At 45.9% G+C, this 18266-nt stretch overlaps 2 protein-coding genes across 5 annotated transcripts; both read right to left on the bottom strand.

Annotated features, from left to right (window-relative positions):
* Positions 1 to 244: 244 nt before the first annotated feature.
* SMIM11 (small integral membrane protein 11) lies at positions 245 to 9046 on the bottom strand. Of its 4 annotated transcripts, none has more exons than XM_075100484.1 (5): positions 8747 to 9046; positions 7697 to 7758; positions 4075 to 4190; positions 2204 to 2383; positions 245 to 437 (listed from the first exon to the last, which is right to left on the bottom strand). In XM_075100484.1, the coding sequence occupies exons 3-4, from the start codon at positions 4093 to 4095 to the stop codon at positions 2216 to 2218; spliced, it is 189 nt and encodes a 62-aa protein (XP_074956585.1). In that variant the 5' UTR covers positions 4096 to 4190; positions 7697 to 7758; positions 8747 to 9046; the 3' UTR covers positions 245 to 437; positions 2204 to 2215. The 4 variants fall into 4 exon arrangements, with proteins under 4 accessions (XP_074956585.1, XP_074956592.1, XP_074956600.1 ...); XM_075100491.1 differs by lacking the exon at positions 8747 to 9046 and adding an exon at positions 8226 to 8411; XM_075100499.1 differs by lacking the exons at positions 7697 to 7758; positions 8747 to 9046 and adding an exon at positions 7226 to 7356.
* Positions 9047 to 10659: 1613 nt separating this feature from the next.
* On the bottom strand, positions 10660 to 17925 carry KCNE2 (potassium voltage-gated channel subfamily E regulatory subunit 2). Its single transcript, XM_075100473.1, has one exon. The coding sequence runs from the start codon at positions 11281 to 11283 to the stop codon at positions 10906 to 10908; it is 378 nt and encodes a 125-aa protein (XP_074956574.1). The 5' UTR covers positions 11284 to 17925; the 3' UTR covers positions 10660 to 10905.
* Positions 17926 to 18266: the final 341 nt, after the last annotated feature.

Consider the following 18266-nt stretch of genomic DNA (forward strand, 5'->3'; position numbering starts at 1 on the left):
TTGTTCACCTGGATTCAATAAAGGGCCAACAAGTCTCAGATTTACACCCCTGCAGGAAGCTGCTGCTCTGAAGAAGTTGCATAGAGTCCTCCCCATTTCCTCTGTCTGTCCATGAACCCTGTACACACCCATGATGGATTCAGAATGTTTTTCTCTTTAAAACCAGTCACCTCCTCGCAGCTAATCTTCAAAAACTGCCTCCCCTCACTGTAGGATTTGAGTGAGCAGCAACCAAGGCCATTACTTCTTTTTTACAAAGGATTTTTTATTGCATAAATAGAGGCTTAGATATTTTGCTGTACATATAAAAAGTTGAGACATGGTTTAAGCGAATGTTACTCTTAAAGGTTTTATTCCTTTGACACATCCTTCATCTATAGGAAAGCTTCATTCTCCCAGGAAAGGAATCCAATACAAGCTGCCAAGTGCTGGAAAATCTGCAGGGTGGGGAAACAGCAGTGAGAACGGCAGGCATGACATGCTGGCAGCACATGGGCTTAATCTGCCTGCCCACGTGGAACGCTGCAATCGGAGCTAATCACAGCTCTGCGGTGCTGACACTGAGGAACATTTCTAGGGTAGGAGAATTCACCCCTTCTCGTAATCCCATTATAGAAAGACATGGCTGACAGTCCAAGACATGGTAGAATTTAGGAAGGACTGGGCCTCTGGTGGGCGACACTGAGTGACTGGGCAACTAGGGCATTTTCTGTGAAATCAGAGATGCTTTAAGGCCAGTCATTCAACAAGGTCAACGTCACATGCTGGACAAGAGGCCTTGTGGGATGAGCTCATTACCCTGGCGCAGCAATCCTTTGGGCTATGGACTCTACCAGGCAGAACTCCCTGGGACCCAACGCTGCACACACAGCACAGTATGGTTTGCTCGTTACAAGCAGGCTTGCTCACTTGCAGGGCAGCCCATCTCTCATTTGTTTAACAATAAAATTCCATATAATTTACTCTGTCTGACTTATTCTGCAAAAGCAGGAAGAAGTGTTCTCACAGCATTTTCCAGTGGCTAGCTAAACTGATCTAAAACAAGAGTTCAAAATGGCACAAGTCTGTCCAGAGACAAGTCCTCAACCTGATGTAAACAGAAGACTGAAACACACCTTCGTTTTTGTTACTTTTTCTATGCGAATGAACCACTTCATTCCCATGGCTATTTCCAGAACCTCATTTCTACTCACAATTTCCAAACCCTGTTGCACGAAATGAAGTAGTGATAGCTTTGAGATCTAAGCTAGTAAACATTTCTAAAAACTGAAACTCTCTTCGTATGCGAGGTGAAGACCTCAAAAGGGGAAAGTAAGTTTTTTAGTTTAATAAAGAGTAACATTACATCAAACTCCCACTGAGCTTACAAAGGGCATGCAGGAATAGAATTCCCATTTTGCTGCAGAACAGAGAGATGTGAAACAAATTGATACAAAAATCACATGCCAAACAAGTCAGGGAATATAATCTTAGCACTAGTCAGCTCTCATTTTGCTAAAGGACTTGATCCAATAAGGCAATGATTGCTTAAACTTTGAAAACAGCGGGAAGGAATTCAGCACACAGGGAATGAAAACACAAAACTTTAAGAAATTTTGTAATGTTCATTTTGCTCTTTCATTCAGAAAATTGTCCCTTTTTTCTCAGTGAAGTATATATGGTGGATGTTACATAGCATAATCTGTAGCATTTCTGTTACCTTGGGAAGCTCCATGGCATGAGATTTGGCGCTTCCAGCTAAACTATCTACAACTTGTCATGTATTTAACTAATATGGAATGAACGACTCTTTTCTATCTTAATTATGTGATTCAAGGCCAAGACACATCAGCCTGTCTGTCATGCCTCTCATGCATTTTTTGCCAGTTTAACCATCTCTTTACATATCAGGATTTCCTGTGCAACTGGGTGGGTGTAAAAACTCAGGGAGATTAAGAACAGAGAAAGAACACTGTGCTAAGGTCTCCTAAATCACAAAACATGGCTGCCAAGTTTTCTGGTGGCAACCACAACAGCCTTACGAAGAAACGCCATGATACGGGTGTGCAAATACGCTGAAGCATCGCAGGAGACAAATATTACAAGAACTCAGATAATGTTGATAGTTCTAATTGTACAATTTAAATGCATTCAAGCCAAAACATAATGGGATTAATATGTCAATGCCATTATCGAACACCAGGGCGTCAAATAAATTCTATACCTGAGAGACTCTTCAATCATCTTTCTTCTCTAGTTCTGTTTTTAATTTCTCTTCACGTTCCCTCTTCAGTTTTTCTTCAATTTTTTTGCTCTGGTACATTTTTACTCCAGCAAATGCTAAGCAAAGAATCAATGTTTTAGCTGCCAAAATGTACATCAGCAATGGGAAATTCTCCAAAGCCTGAAATGCAAAACAATATATTTAGGCAGTTACTGGAACACTTGGACAATTAAAAATGAATCTAGAGGGATGTTATATAGCTTCCTACAGCAACAGCATTATTCAAAGCAACGGTAATACTCCTCTGCCCATGCTTTTTCTTCTGCAGGAAACTTTAAACTAGGCGGATCAATGTATAAGGGAAGGGACAAAAACAAGTTCACTCCGCTCAAGTTTGTATATGAAGCCCCTTTGAACAGGTCTTTGTTACTTTTGCTTGCTTTACAGCAAATGGGAAACTGGCATGATCTAGAGCTGAAAAAGGGGAAGAACTGAGTATCTTAGGATAGTTGTAAAAATGGAAATACTTCTGAACAAGTCTCACATGAGCAATGAATCTGTGCGTATCAGCTATCAGACGTGATCCCAAAGACACTTTTGTCCTCCTAGAAATTTTAATCCTGCAATTAATTTTTAATTGCAAATTTTTAAAATTCGCAATTTTGCAAAGTAATTGCAAAAATGATAGTTTTGCAACTAATTTGCCCAGATCTAGAAGGTATAGATAAAGGCCTTATACTGGAAGAAAAGCAAAAAAACCCACAGCCTCTGATGATTCAGTTTCAGGAGTTTTTAATGCCTGGAACCACAGAAATTGCACAACATATTTCAGTCTTACAAAATCATGCTACCGTAATGGAACATGGAGTGGAAAATAAAATGCAAGCGGGTAACACTGTGAACTCAGAATACAAACACAACAAGAGCAGCACAGGCACCCAGTGAAAGATGTCAGTTCCAGACGGATATCGAAGGTATATGAACTTCCTAGCATACTGTTTCAAAGAGCCACCTGGCCAGCAGGATTGGTTCGGTGGTGCACAGTAGGTTCACAGCGCCAGCTCCCCCTCAGCGAGCCTCCCAGCACCCTTAGCAGGCCTTCCAGTACCTCATAAAGCGGTTTGGCCATTGTCAAACCACTGAATTTAGAAAAAGCCTTATATCAATATACCATTAGTGTGTCCCCTTAAAGTCCACAAATCAGAGGCTCAGGTGGGGTCTTTTATAACACTGATCTCTACAAGCTGCACATTACCTCTGACATAAGGCCACTCCCCTCTAATTTTGCAAAAAAACATCATCCTCTGTCAGTCTCCCCACATATTAAAAGTGGCAATCTCCTTAAACCAGAGCTCTGCAACACCAGAAGGATAACACCAAGGCTTGGGGTTAGCATTGCTTTCTTGATAAATGGTTTCATTTAACATGTTAAAATCATTAATGTGTGAGGTACTTACTCAAACTTACACATGTACCCTGCAGAGTGGTTATGGCCCCAATACGCTAAAAGACACAGTGGAGAAAATACCCTCCTGTAACGAAAGGAGCTGAGGAAAGAGCAGCCAGAGAAAAGCCTTGAAAGAGGAAAGCCAGGAGGAGCAGAGACAAGCAGAGCAGAGCTTGCCTACCAGGTCTAAAGCGTGAGGCCCCAACAGCAAGTACCGGGGCCAGCCCACGAGGTACAAGCATGTAATGCAAGAAAAGACTACAACGAGTCCTCTGTCCCTGAGGTGCAGAGACCGTGGTGGCTAAACAACCTTCACCTACGCAAGGAAGCCATCTTTAAACACAGGACCCAACCAACTACCTCTTATATGCATCTGCCTGAAAGAGCAGAAGTTCACTGATTTATGAATGGGAAACATCCTCACCTTCCAGTTAAATGCCACCATCTTGGCTGCGTGATGATATCGTCCGTCCCGCAGCAGGCTGCGCCCAGCACCAATGAGTGTCACACTTCTAAAGGCACAGACCGGGGCAGGAGCATCTTGAAGAAATGGAAATTAAAAAAGAATTAACCAATCTGCTTGTAGTCAGTGCATCCACACTGCACCTCTCTGACAAGCTCATCTGCTGCACAGCGCCTGGCAGCATACCAGAGCCACACGGTTCAGGAATGACCTATGTGGGCCTTTTTGGAGCTGAGTGACAGGAGCAACGTCTGTGCTGCTGAAGGACAGGGGTTTGACAAGCACCAGGCAGGTGCCACACTTGCGCAGAGCGGAGGCTGCACTTCCACTGCGCGCAGCACAATGGCAGCTGCCCAACGAAAAACACAATGGTGGCCGCTTTTGAAAGCTTGACACACGTACACATCACACTGCCCCACTGATGTTTGGGATGTAGCGGACAGAAGTGAACCCAGAAGAGCTGTCTTGTGGTTTTTAAGCCCATCTGCCCTGTTCGAGGCACAATAGCTGCTGACCTTCCTTCAGAAACAGGGAGTCAAGTAAATATTTTTCCAGCTCCTGCACTGCTCAGCCAGCTTCTTCGTAGATGCCCTTGTTTCTACAGATCAGGAGTCCTCTTCTCTCCTCTTTCCCCAGCTGCAAAATTCTCACCCTGCAGAGACCACCCTGGAAACGTCCCCATAGAGAGACACTACTGGAGATTTCTGTTACCAAGATCGAACTATACCAAAGCAGTGGCATGGCCAACTCGTTTGTCATTCGGTATTTACTGTGTCGATCCTGAGTTGCACAGCTCCCTTCTCCTGTTGATAAAATATCAGGGCAGCTGTGAACAACTAATGAGTCAGTAGTATTTCACCTCCAAAAAAAAAAGGCATTTTAACTTCTGATGTTTCCTCCAAAATTTCGGCAACTGTTATGATTTGAAGTCCCTTGCCAGATGTTCACAGCAAGAAGTCCTACGTCAGAGCAGAATCTGGTTCTCAGTGCACGGTTCAGATGGCTACATGCTTCTCAATGAAACCCAAGTTACACAAGCCTGGCCTGATGTGAAGGCACTGCACTGCCCAACTGGGGTGTCTTCATCTCAAAATGCTGACTTGGTGGGGGGGGCTTCATCAGACAGAGTCTTCACTCTCCTAAATTTCTGTAAATTCTGTGCTTCAGTCAGAATCAATTGTACAACATATTGTAAAAACGCAAGAATTCAGCCATTCAAAGACAGGCTAGCATCTGGCATAACATGCTGAAAATAGGCGTTTAGTGATTTTTTTACATACAGAAAAAGTTTTAGACTCAGCAAACGTTATATGAGCACATCTCTGGGGTCTAATTGCAGGGTACTGTCCCACCAGCAAGAAGCAGCATATAATGTGTATCACAGTGTGCACTCCTGCGAATCCTCTCGGTTGAGAGTTGATTATTTAAGCATTCAGTGCAACAGTTCTCTAATATTTCCACTCGGCTGAAACGCGAGCCTGAATTGTGCATCCACCAGGAGTAGCTGCACTGAAGTCACAAAGGATGGGAAGTAAAGAAATTCTCCCTTTGTTCTGAAGAGTGCTGTTTTGATCCAAAATGTTTCCTGTGAAAGCTGACACTTTTGACGGTCTGTCCTCACAGTGCCTTCTTCAGTTGGAAGTCAGCAGGGAAGCCACCACTCTCTCCATGTTCCATTCCCACATCCTGTGCCACCAGCCTCCAGCGGTCAAGCGCTTCTCTCCATTTTGTCTCTTGACTCTTCCAGTCTCCATTTTGATCCAGATCCTTATTAAATACAGCTGAAACTCCAGGAAAGAAAAAATGGGTGGAGCTGAGGCACAGGGCAAGGAGAAGAAAGTGGGAAAAGGGTAGAAAAAGGCAGGATTCACTTCACATTTGAAAAAACCCAATTTTTTAGCACTGAGGTCATCAATTCAAAAACAAAAAGCTCAGACACTATACTTTCAAGGTTGTGATATCTTAAAAGCATGCAGTCGGCTAAACAGCTGAAGTTTCATGTTTGCCTTTTCAGAGGCAGATAAGGCACAGATAGGAGTTCAGAACACATCTAGAGTTAGGCATTGTTCAGGAAAATGCAAGCTCCCTCAACAAACAGTGCTACTGGGAACAGAGACTGTGCCCCATGGAAGGTCACTTTTACCTTCACTCACAACAAGGAGGTCTCGTGTTGAGCCGCATGAGAAACAGGAGCACTAGGCTCTGCCTGAAGCCCTGCTGAAGACTCTGTGACAGACGCTCCATAAGCTATCCATCACATACTAGCAGACTCTTGTGCAGGGTAGGGATAAAATGAGATCAGTCTCACGCATATTCGTGGTTGCCTTCACTGTGTTTGCACCTCGCAATCACTAGCCTATTTACACCCAGACCTCCGCTCTGAAGCAGGTCAAACTACTGCAGATGGGAAAGGAAGAGAGGGTCTGCCCATACCACACACCTCAGTGCTGTACTAGCAATCCTCCATTAGCTCCAAATGCTGTGAGGTCTTCTGGGTCCAGAGCAGGCAGTCATCAACACAGCCCTAAAGGCTCATGTCCTCAGCAGGGACAAAGGCCTCTCAGGGAGGGCTGCACCAAGTCCCAGAGCTAGACTTCAGCTGATACCAGCCCCAGGATCTCTGCACAACGCTCTGTTGTGCAACACAGACCACCCCAGACAAAGGAGTTGGGCCCCAGTCAGATGGGAAGTCTGTGGTGGAGCACAGAATTGAATCCAGGTCTCTCAGCCACTGAATTACAGCTCCAGTCCACCACAGCAACCACATCACAGCCCAGCCACTCACACCATTGTTTGCTTATGCAGTGGCAGAGTATCGACCAGCCTGCACACACCAGAAAGTGTCCACACAGGCATCTGGGTACTCACAAACCCACTTGAGTTGTCTTGGCTGAAAGTCTCACTCAGCCTGCCAATAACTCCATCTACTCAACAAAATGGGACTCAAGGCAGTCTTTTGTCTGCTGGGGATTTCTGAGCATCTCCATTTTATCCACTTTGTGAAAAGCTATAAAAGTCACCAGCCTCAGAAAGCCACTAGGGTTATACGACTGCATTTAAAATGGAGTGATGGCCAAGTATGCCCTGAGCTAGAAAAGGGGTTTCATTCTACCTGTTTCTTGTTGCTGCTTTCTTTAATGCACATATTTCAGGGAGCCAAAATTCATGCTTCCCATCTGGACAGTCACTGGAGGCTCACCACTACACATGACCTGCTGCATCATGCATCAGGCTTAGCATCTGCAAGACAAGTGCCCACAAAAAAAAAAAAAAGACTAATGGGTCATGGGAAAACACAGTAATATGGCAAAGCCCAAAGGCTGCAACAAAACACAGTGGATAAAATTGTGAGCCAGAGCCGCTGCCCTAAGAATCCATCACAAATCACTGCCACAAGACACAGCGGTTAAGTCAGAAGTACTCAGATCCGTGTACATTTGTATGTGCAGGTAGGTCAAGACATCACTTTGAAAAACAACCTGTGTAATAACTCCGTTTATACTAGCGTCACTGATAAAGAAATTTCTAAACTAACACCAGCTCAAGGAACATCAGAAACATCAGCCATATAAGATCTTCATACCTGAAGATGCAGAAATAAAAATATTAGTGATTCATCTGGCAGCTCCTCACATGCTCCAAACTCTGGAAAGTAAGAACAAAGCAGATGGGATGTATCAGTCATGGTGCCTAGATTAAAATCGAATCAAAACCAAAATGTCAGTGGGGCACCTGAATGTTCCGCCATGGGTTCCGCCGTAGGTCCCAGGGCATCATTTCAGCCACGTCCCAGGGTCCTTGCAAGCTGCAGGCCCTTGTTTGCTGCCACCACTTTGCCCTAGGAGGGTCTGCTGGGCTGGCACAACTCCGCTGCCCCCATTCCCAGCCCGGCTCTGCCCTGGTCCCCAGTCACCTCTGCTGGTCCCTGCAGCACCAGTGCCCAACACAGCCAGCAACCCACGCACACACTTGAGGAAACCAAACTTTTTCAACAACTGGTAAGTTCATACCCCTCTTTCTTACTTATTTGCTTCATTTTTTCTTAAGAAAACAACAAAACTCGGCAGATTCACAAGCACTAAAGCGTGCTTCCAGGCGGCCGTGCATCGTACCCTACGGCAATACGCCAGGAGATGGCCAAATGAGGCCTGCCTGAGGTTTCCAGCCAGCCAGCGTTGTCTCCAGCAACTTTTAAACCTCACGCTCCCTCGTCCGGGAGGCCGCCGGCTACTGCCAGGGAACTTCTGCTGCCACCCCGCACCCCCGCTGGTGCCAGGGGCCAGGGCGGGGGTCAGGCGGCCAGGGGAGGGCAGGACGACAGGCAAGCACGGTGGGCAGGCAGGAGGACAGGAGTGCAGACAAAGAAAAGTAGGCTGGCCGCGACCGGGCTGGAAGGGGGGCGGGTGGGCGGGCAGCACAGAAAGGCAGAAGGCTGAGGGGAGCTGCGGGTTCTGGGGGTGGCAGGCAGGGGAGCAGGCCGGAGGGCAGGCAGCAACGCGGGCAGGGCAGGCAGGGCCTGCCCGATCCTCCCGATCTCTCCCCGCCGCCCCCGCCTGCCCGCCACCCACCCGGCCCCCCAGGCGGCCTCGCCGGCGACGGGTGCGGGAGAAGGCCCGGGAAAGGTGTCTCCTACCTCACGGGGCCGCCATGGCGCTGGCGGGCGGGCGCGGCGAACTACATCTCCCAGGAGCGGCAGCGGCGGCGGCAGGGCCCAGCAGAGCGGCGGGGTCCTCCCCACCTCTCGCCTCCTCCCGGGCGTCGCTCCGCCAGCCCGCCGTGCCTTGCCGCTGCCTGAGCCCGGAGCAGAAAGTAGCCCCCTCTTTCTTCCAAAAAAAAATTAATAATTTTGAGGTAAAGCAATTCCCGCACGTCCCAGAGGTGCAGGCCCGAGGGCAAAGCAGTCTAGGTGCCCGTGCTCAGCTTCGCCGTGCAGCCGCACAGAGGAGGGCAGGGCCGGGGCAGAGGCGGGAGCTGCCGCCCGGTTTTGGCGGGGAGCAGGGCCCGAGCGGGTCGGTGCGCTGCCGGGGATGCTGGTGCACCTGGGCCAGTTCTGCAGGGCTGCTCCTCCGGCTGCATCTTGCCAAAAGGGGCTCTCCGTGACCGTAGCACGGCCATAGCGCCGGGCCCAGCTGGCCTCCACCTGCTCGGTGCGGCACGTTGTCTGGGCTGTACCAGCCTGTGGGCCCCCAGGGTGAGGGGAGTCACAGGGTGGTTGGGGTTGGGAGGGACCTCTGGAGATCGTCTTGTCCAAAGTCCTTGGATCATCTTGTCCCAGAGTCCCGCAGGCTGGGCGTGCAGCACACCCATGAGGGGAGCAGGGGAGCTGGCAGGCACCCACAGGCCACCCGGGGAGGAAAGGGGGCGTGCTGGGAGGGGAGAGGCTCGCCAGATGGCTGTGCTGGGACCTGGCGAGCCTTCCCCAGCGGTCATGGACCGAGGTTATTCAAAGGCTTGTTACTATGCCAGCAAAAGGCACATCTGGAGTGTGACAGCAGCTTCTGTGCCAAATCTTGGGATCAGTCTCCAACATGAGCCAAAGCTTCCCAACAAAAGAAGCCTTTTTCTTTTTCGTTTCTTTTTAACACAAGCAAAACAAAATTGTTGGAAATGCAGCGCCAGACATGGCTGAAGCATTTCAGCCAAAACTTTCTAAAAACAAACAACCAGCCCACACGATAGACAGCCAGCATGGGAACTTTTAGCTTAAGCGATTTAAGTCTGGCAACATGAATAGAAGCCACACTCAGAGTCTTAACAAAAGGAAGCACGTTTTAATGCTAGAAGTGCTACCAGTTTTGCTTCTAATTATTCCCTGAGAGCCAGCATTGTGATACGTCAGCAGCACAGCAGAAGACAAACCATCTTGAAAGCCCATTTCCCAGCCAGTGAAAACAAGTACCCAACATGGGAAACCCTTAGGAAGCACAGCAATGGGACAGCCTTGATAGCTGGGTATAGAAATCCCTCTTCTGAAAGCCACAAGGCAGGATCTCAGTAGTTTACACTAAGCCCTGGCTGATGGGATGGAACCAGTGCCTCCATCACCCAGCTTGCATCCCAGGTAGACAGATTGCTCCAGAGAACCAAGGAGCAGCAGAAGAGACAGCTCAGCCAGCTGCGGGCTTGAGGACAGACGATGAACTTCTGGAAGCTGCCCTGGACAACCAGGACATGTTCCTGGATGAGACTGCTAATTTAGCAGCTCTTCTGCTATAAAACAGGCGTCATCAGAAGCCCATGAGTCAGTCTTTGCTGCCAATGAATAATTAAAATGGGAGCCAGATCATTAAAAAAATATTTTGGAATGAATGTGTGTAGGTATAGGTTACCTCCTATGATTCATACCTTAACACGTTGTTCAGTCAATAGATGGAGATTTTGATATTTTACTGTACATTTTCAAGTTATTTTTAAGATGGGTGTAAGTCATACAGTTTGGATCTAAATCAGCACTTTTGACCACTAATTCACAGCTGTTCTGAGGTGGGAACATCTAGATCTGCTTCTGGATTTAAAAAATGCTAAAAAGAAAATCAAGTTATTCATTCTCTTGGTTTTATTTTCCTGAAGAGCAGAATATCAAAGCAAAGCACAATCATGCATTTTTCTTGGGTGTTCCCTGAGCAGCTATGCCAAAGTCCTCATGGGAAACAGTAATGTTGATTTCCTCAGCACCCGGTTCCACATTGACCTGTCTGCTAATTTAATGAACAGTTTCACAGCTACCTGTAATTCCAGTGAGTTCCCTACATGTGGCTTTATGATGTCCTCATTGCTGGTGTTTCCAAAAAGTCAAGGTGATCCAGGGCTTGTTTTGTCCCTTGCACCCAGGTTTTCATGGATCACACATTTGAGGTCTTCTCGATTCAGAACCTGGCTTTTATACTTCTCACCCCAGTCCTCGACGATGTACTGATGATAGGGGTCATTGGAGTGCTCTCGCCTCTTTGATTTCACAGTACTCACCAAGATCGCCACAATAATGAAGGAGAACATCCCAATCATCACCATCAAATAAAGGATAACATAGTCAAAGTTTTCAGCATCAACCTTGGCTTGCAATTTATCTGCTGCTTCCGTCATGTTTTTCCTCCAGCCATTCATGTAAGTGAGAAAGATTTTCTTGAAAATATCTTCCACCGCCCAAGTGAAGTTTCGCATTTCAGCCATCCTGGCAATATACGGTTACTAAAGACAACACGACACTTAATCAAATATCTGTACTAAAACAGTTGTTAGTTTCTTTTGTCTGCGTTAGGACAGCTAAATAATAACACCTGCCACTTGCCAGTGAAAATGTAGTACCGATTTTAGATCAGCTGAGAATCCCCATCTCTGAGTGGTTCGATATGTTCAGAGACCCAAGGAGGTCTTACTCCTCTCCTCACTCAGGTCACTTCTGGTCTGTGGGAAACCAGATACACTTTGGTGAAAGCCAGTGAGCATGGGCCCTCATGACCTACTTTACAGGGGTCGAGGCAGACTGCCTTCCCTATGGAGGCAGTAGCTCTCAAGAAGCTCTGAGAAAAGCCAGTGTCTTTTTCTGCCCTTCCTACATAAAGAGGAGGGTGTGACTGCATTGCAGCCTACTAGCCTGCAAAAATCAAAGGGTCTAGTACAGGATTTCAGTCTGATGGTCCTGCATAACACCCGCCCTTCAATGCTTCAGGCAAACCGAGCCCTACGACATGGGACAAAGCTTCCACAGAAGGTCACTCGGTCTCAGTGCAGTCTTCAAGCAATGGTGAGCTTACTGCAGCCTGTGGTAAGGGGTGCTGAGTTTTCATCGCTAATAAGAAATTGCAGTCTTTCCAACTTGAGTTCAGCAATCTACCTTCCCCGGCTTGTTGGACTAGCCTTGTGATATCTGTGAGCACAGAACGGGCACAGACACACAGAAGGACGCAGGTATATGTGCGTGTAGGTCTCCCTGCAATTATACACTCACACACACTCAAACTCAGGGGATAAAGGTAATCTAATGAAAGTAAGCAAGCTATAAGAAAATCCAGATACAAAATGCCTTGACATTTTTTTTTGTGTGTAAAATATCTCTGCTTTTTCTTTGATTCAGAACAAAAATCACTGTGCTTTTTCAATAGGAAATAAAGAATTGCGAACAGAAACTTACCTTTCCTGTGTCCTTCTCTAATAAGGTTCACGGTAAAAATCAGGATTTTAAAACTCCACTGGATAATATGATGATACTCTTGAAAGGAGCAGAGATATCCTAAACTTTAAGTAGCCTCCAGCCTGCACAAGGCTAGAAGCAATTGTCTGTTAAATAAGTGCCTTGTACTGCACGCTTTATGTTTATATTAAATTTAATGCTAAATCTAATCTCACCTGGAAAGTCAAATATTGGCTGACACCTTACATCAGTCATCCTGTCAGGTGCGGAGTACTACTCTTTGTGCTCATTACTGCGATCTCCTGTATCATAAAAGAGCACTGTTGTGCTTTCTAGGGGTAAACATTGATGCAGCTTGATCTTTATTGACCCAGACAGATAAATATGAGCTCTACGAAATAATTATAATAACAACAATATAAATAGTAATTTCCTTGGCTGATAGGGGCACGAGAGGCTGAGCACTGAGCAGGCAGCGTGAAAGGCCTGCCAGCCTGCCAGGCTGCTCAGCACCCAAGGGGAAGAGTTTTCTGTCCCTTCGCTTTCCCTGGGAGGTTGGCGATATGCGTCTTCTGTCTCTTTCTCTGTTCTTTCTCCTTCCTGCGTTTCATGTTTACCCTGTCCTTTGCCATAAGCTCAGCCTTTCTCTCCCTTTCCCTGGGATTCCCCACACAGTTTGCCTTTCTTCTTCCACTAGGATCATGCTTGTCAGTGACCAACCCCTCTGCAAAGCCCTTGCTGTGAGAAGCAGGTCCTCAGACACAGCCATGACTGACCTCTCTGAGCTGTGCTCTGTGTGCACCTCACTTGTGATCTGGAGCAGGAAAAGACAAAAACTTACAAAACAAATAAGGAGAATTAATTAATGTTGATTTTATTTCTAGCAAATAGGACGTGCTGACACCTAACTGAAAGTCTCTGAGTCACACTTTAGGAAACAGCAGTGTGCGCATTGAATTGAGACAACTCCAGTTTTAGTCAGCAGCGGTTCCTGGCTACAATCAGGACATCCAAGGAAGGGGGATTAGGGTGGAATAGTGGCACAAAGTGCTCCACAAGCGCATGGGCTAGGACAGACTTTCTGTAAAAAAAAATTTCACTTTACAAGTAGTCCTGCTTAAGCAATTTGCAGAGAGAGCAATTTCTCAGGTAGCTCTGCTTTGAGAAAGATAAAGCAAACATGGACTACCACTGAATCAACAGTGCACATCAGAAAAAGGGAGATACGCTCTTGGTACAGAAAAGTGTTAATCCCCAAGGAAGCCCTGCTGGTGCCGTGCTGCTGACATTGTCATGGTTACTGTTATCATTTCTTCTGGATGATTTCCTGTGCATGAACACCTCCCAGCACGGGGGCGAGCTGCTGGCAGCATTTCCTCTCTGATCCCCCGCTTCTCTCTGGCACTTTCCCATGTGCCCTCAGCTTGGCCCCTCGAAGTTGAGGTATCTGGCAAGCTGCTTCTGTCTGATGAAACCTGTAAACCAGAGGGACCGCTGCACATCCAGCCTCTTGCATTGCACAGCCAGAGATGCACCCTAGTTGGTCCTGGCTGAATGAAGTCACTCGGAGCCACCAGCATGTTGTTAGAAGAGCACCCAAATGCAGGGCTGTAAGCCTAGCTATGGAAATGAGAGAGGAGCCATAGCCCTGGAGGTTCCCAAACAGAGTAGCTTGGGAACTGCTGCCCTGGATTGCCAGTATTGGGTGAAAGGACTTATCACTCCTTCAAGCAACCTCTTCTACCATCTGTTCCTGGCCAGTCCTGTTGGGCCAATATTTGCAGGCATACACGCACACATGCACACAGGCATACCTACATATATAAAAGATGCATATGTTGTCAAGCAGACATGAAATTTAACTGCCAGCTCCGTTCTCAACCACACCAGACCAAGAAGAGTCATAGAATAATCCCATTCTGTTGCGTGTCCCTGTGAAAGTCACATTTGTTCAGGGTTTGCTTAGTCTCTAAAGCAATAAGGTGTGTCTCAATGTGGGACTACTTTAAAAGAAGGAGGGGCAGACAAATATTTGGGGCAGGAAAAGTGACTGCCTTAATATTGGTGTCCCAAATGAAGATTAATATTAAGCAAGTTTCTACCCCAAGAATAGCTAGGTCATGGCAATCAGGAAGAGTCCGTGGTGACTGGAAAAAGGCAAATATCATGCTCATCCTTGAGAAGGGCAATGATGGCCCAGGAAGCTGAAGGGTGATCAACCACACCTCAAACCATGTGATGATTAAGGGACAAATACTTCTGGAAGCCACTATCAGGCATGTGAAGAACAAAACGTGATTGGAATCAGCCAGCATAGATTTACCAAGGGCAAATTATGCCTGATCAAGCTGATTGTTTTCTATTGCGAGGTGATGGGAGGATGTGTCAGTGGATGAAGACAGAGTGGTAGTGGTGGTTTACCTTCACTTTAGTAAGGTTTCAACATGGTCTCTCATAATATGCTTATAGCCAGATTGGAGAGATATGGACCAGATGTGTGGACTCCAGAACTAGCTGGACCACTGTCATGGGCAAGATAGAGTAAATTACAACCTATAGCAGACCTGGATGCTGGGCTTCATGTAAGAACCAAGGAGATAAGCACTTTAACACCCATCTGCCAGCCCCATCGCAGCAACTGACCATTCCCTGATGAATCAGTGCTGTGGCAATATCTGTGTTGTGGAGCAGGTGGGTCCATCCTGTGACAGGGTGTTTTCATCAGCAGGAGGTGCACCACATGTAAACATGCACAATATTTAACAATTAGTATAAACAACATTACAATTGGATGTATTTTCACATGTAGCAGCCCTGTGGTCTTGAAGCCACCACGCAGGGAAAACGTTTTCCTTTTAGATGTACAGTAGGCTCAGAACTGAGTGATATTCAATTGTTCACAACTGCGATTGATAGCACTTCTGTGACTGTTCAGCAGTGTTAACTGTTTCGCATTGCTGACTATTTTACAAATCCCTTGTTAGTCTTACTGGTGAGATGGTGAAGAAGGTAGCAGACATACTGAAGATCCTGAGATTAGACCCAGATCTCATAGGAGGGTTTGTGTGAGTTCGTTAGTAATTCACCTCTCCCAACATTTTGCAATACCTGTTGTAAACACATAAAGGGATACTCCTAAATAAACACAAACATGCATATGTATAACACACACAGATTGGTATCTATAGGATTGGAATGGGGTCCTCAATTTTCTGTTTCCTGTAGAAGATAAGATTAACAGAAGATTGTTATTAATAGTGATCTTTGTTCCCCAGACACTTCCCTTCACAGGAGCTTCCAGTATACTCAGTCACTTTTTTTCCAGTTCTTCATCCAGTTTCCCTGTATTCTCTACAATAAACAGATGAACTTTACACTTTATTTTAGATCAGCAGCTGATATACTTACTCACAGATTTTTCCATCTTCTTTTTCCTTTCTTTTCTTTAAAGTAACCATACATAATTCATGAATTACAGGGTTCATTACTTAGGATCATGACTTCTATAGGGTTAATTCTTAGAAACAAAAGAATATGGCTGTTAAGTGTGGTTATTGGAGAGGTATGAGTATCCTCTCATATATACCTATGTAATTTTCCTTCGGTATTTCTTCTGTTCTGGTTAAATCATAATATGGTACTATTCACTGTGCCTTTTAGACCTCACACCTTTGTATACACAGACTTAACCCACAATCTTCTCAGCCTTTAACAACTGATACGCTATACTGCCAACTACTGATACTTAGACTGCTGATAGCATTTGATTAGTTTCCCCACTGCTTTAAACTTTTTACCTTCATGATAGGCCTCCTTGATTCCTTCTGGTATTTACACATTTGCTTAAAAGAACATTAGTGAAATCAACAGTTCTGTCCCTGGGTCTGGCTGCTGCTTTTCAAGTTGTTGTCTGTCAGTTGATCACCCTGTAAAACAAAAAGACTACCAAGGCCACTAGGTTTTTATAGTTTGGCTTTAACTGTGACTGCTGGAACCTTTCCTCTTAAGATTACTCAAGATTACATCTATTAATTAAGTTTGAACTGTTTCTTTATGTTGATTTGTTTTTTATAATCCAATTTTTACTGTATCTCGGGACATTTTCCAGCTCCTCCTCATTTGTCATACCAATGTTGGTAATTAAAGATGCCACCTCTTTATTTTTTGTTTTGCAGCTATGCTTCCAGCCCTCTTACCTGTTTCTTGCATTCTTGTGCTGGGCCTCTGCAGTGGGTCAGCATGTGTAAGCTACCACCTCTTCAGGAGCTTTGGTTTCCACCTCTCGAACATCAAACTCTTCTTGCCGCTGTTTGTCATTCCTCTAAGCGAATCATTATGGTTTCATTTCTTTCTGCATTCACCCCATGCATGATGGATGTTATTTTCTTTCCCAGAGTAAGGGAGTTAGGATTTGTACATCATTTCCCCTCACGGATATGGTTTTCATCACAACTGGGAGTTTTGATGTCTTGCCCTGTACAGGTTGAGTTTTCTTTTTAAGTGGGGAAATCGTGTTGCAGTTGTTTATTTCTCATGAAGCTGTTCTTCCATCTTTCAGGGAGCAGCGTTTAGGTTTCATCCTTAGCCTATTTTCTTGGTCCTTTTTCTGCTCAATGGTAAATACATTTGCAGGTTCAACGGTTGGGGTATTCTGTTTTTCTGAGAGACCCGGAGACTTAATGGAGCGTTACACAGTTTGATCACCTGTTATAACACTTCGGGTACATTTGCGAAAGTATTAACCCCCATCCCTTCACATAGGATCTGGCATGGGTGCCAGACAAGACGAACTGCTGATCTGCTGGTAGGTTGGCTACTAATCAGAGGGATCTTGACAGGCTGTCCCCCAAATGTTCATAGCTGGTAAAAATCTGTCTCTAAATATTAGAATAACTCCATGTCTGAAGATCGCTCCCTTGTCATGTCAGAGACCCACATCAGGATGCACTGTCCTTAATACCTTGTACAGAAACGATGAAAAGAGTGCAGACAGTGGAGCAGTGCACCTGGAATGGTCCTTTGTGACTAAATAAAAACATGTTTTAGAAAGCAACGTTTTCCAGTCATCTCTGAAATGAGAGGAAAAGCACTCAGAAGGAAAGTGAATTTTAACCATATTTTGGTAAGCAGTACAAGCATAAGCAAGGTTGTGAGGAAAACCCTTTGTGTTTCTGAGAACAGACTGTATTTCATCAGGATGCATTCGACGGTGAGAGATTCCAGCCTAAGCAGTTTCTCAACCCTGAATGCTTGGAAAAACCCAACCAGGCAGAACAAGTCGGGTCCCAAACTTTGACTGTGTCTGGTGCCGGGACTGCATTGCAATGGAGATACTGGCACCTGCCACCCTGCCAAGAAATGCACTGCTCTGTGCAGTCCTCAGGCTGCAGGGGTAGAGAAATCATGGCCAGGCGGAGATTGCAATCATTCAGCTTTGTTGCTATGGTTTTATGTGTTGCTGTTGCAAAAGCTTTAGAGGGTAAATAAGGGTGTTGCCTGCACATAGCATTTAAATGAAAAAGCAAACACTAATATTTCACTGTGTCCGATGCTTAGCTTCTAGTGACTTAAGGAAATTCATTCCTTAGCCTCTGTGAGATCACTTTTCTGAAATGAAAGCAAGAGGGAAAATAAACACCTTTCCAGACAATGACCACAGGATGGCTTTTGGTGGGCACAGATAGCTCTGACAGAAGTGTTGTCCAACACGCTGCAGGTGAGGGAATTCCCACATCAGCCCTGGAGAACATGAGTTGCTGAGTGACCTGTGCTGTGAGCATGGGCAATGGGGAGGGTATCTGCATGCACTGCTGATAAACTGTGCAGCAGCTGGTGGTGCTGCGCCCCTCCTGCCTGGTAACACTAGGGTAAGACTAAGAAGAGTCGACTACCTGTTATGGCCACATGCCCATTACCACCTCAGTGTGTGTGCCTGCCACAGGCTGAGCAGCTCTCATGTGGAAACCCCATCCTCATCAGCAGCCCAGGCAGCCAAAGGGCTCCTGAAAAGCAGATCGGGCCA

Source organism: Phalacrocorax aristotelis, chromosome 1 (genome assembly GCF_949628215.1).
Source record: "Phalacrocorax aristotelis chromosome 1, bGulAri2.1, whole genome shotgun sequence".
Taxonomy (NCBI): domain Eukaryota; kingdom Metazoa; phylum Chordata; class Aves; order Suliformes; family Phalacrocoracidae; genus Phalacrocorax; species Phalacrocorax aristotelis.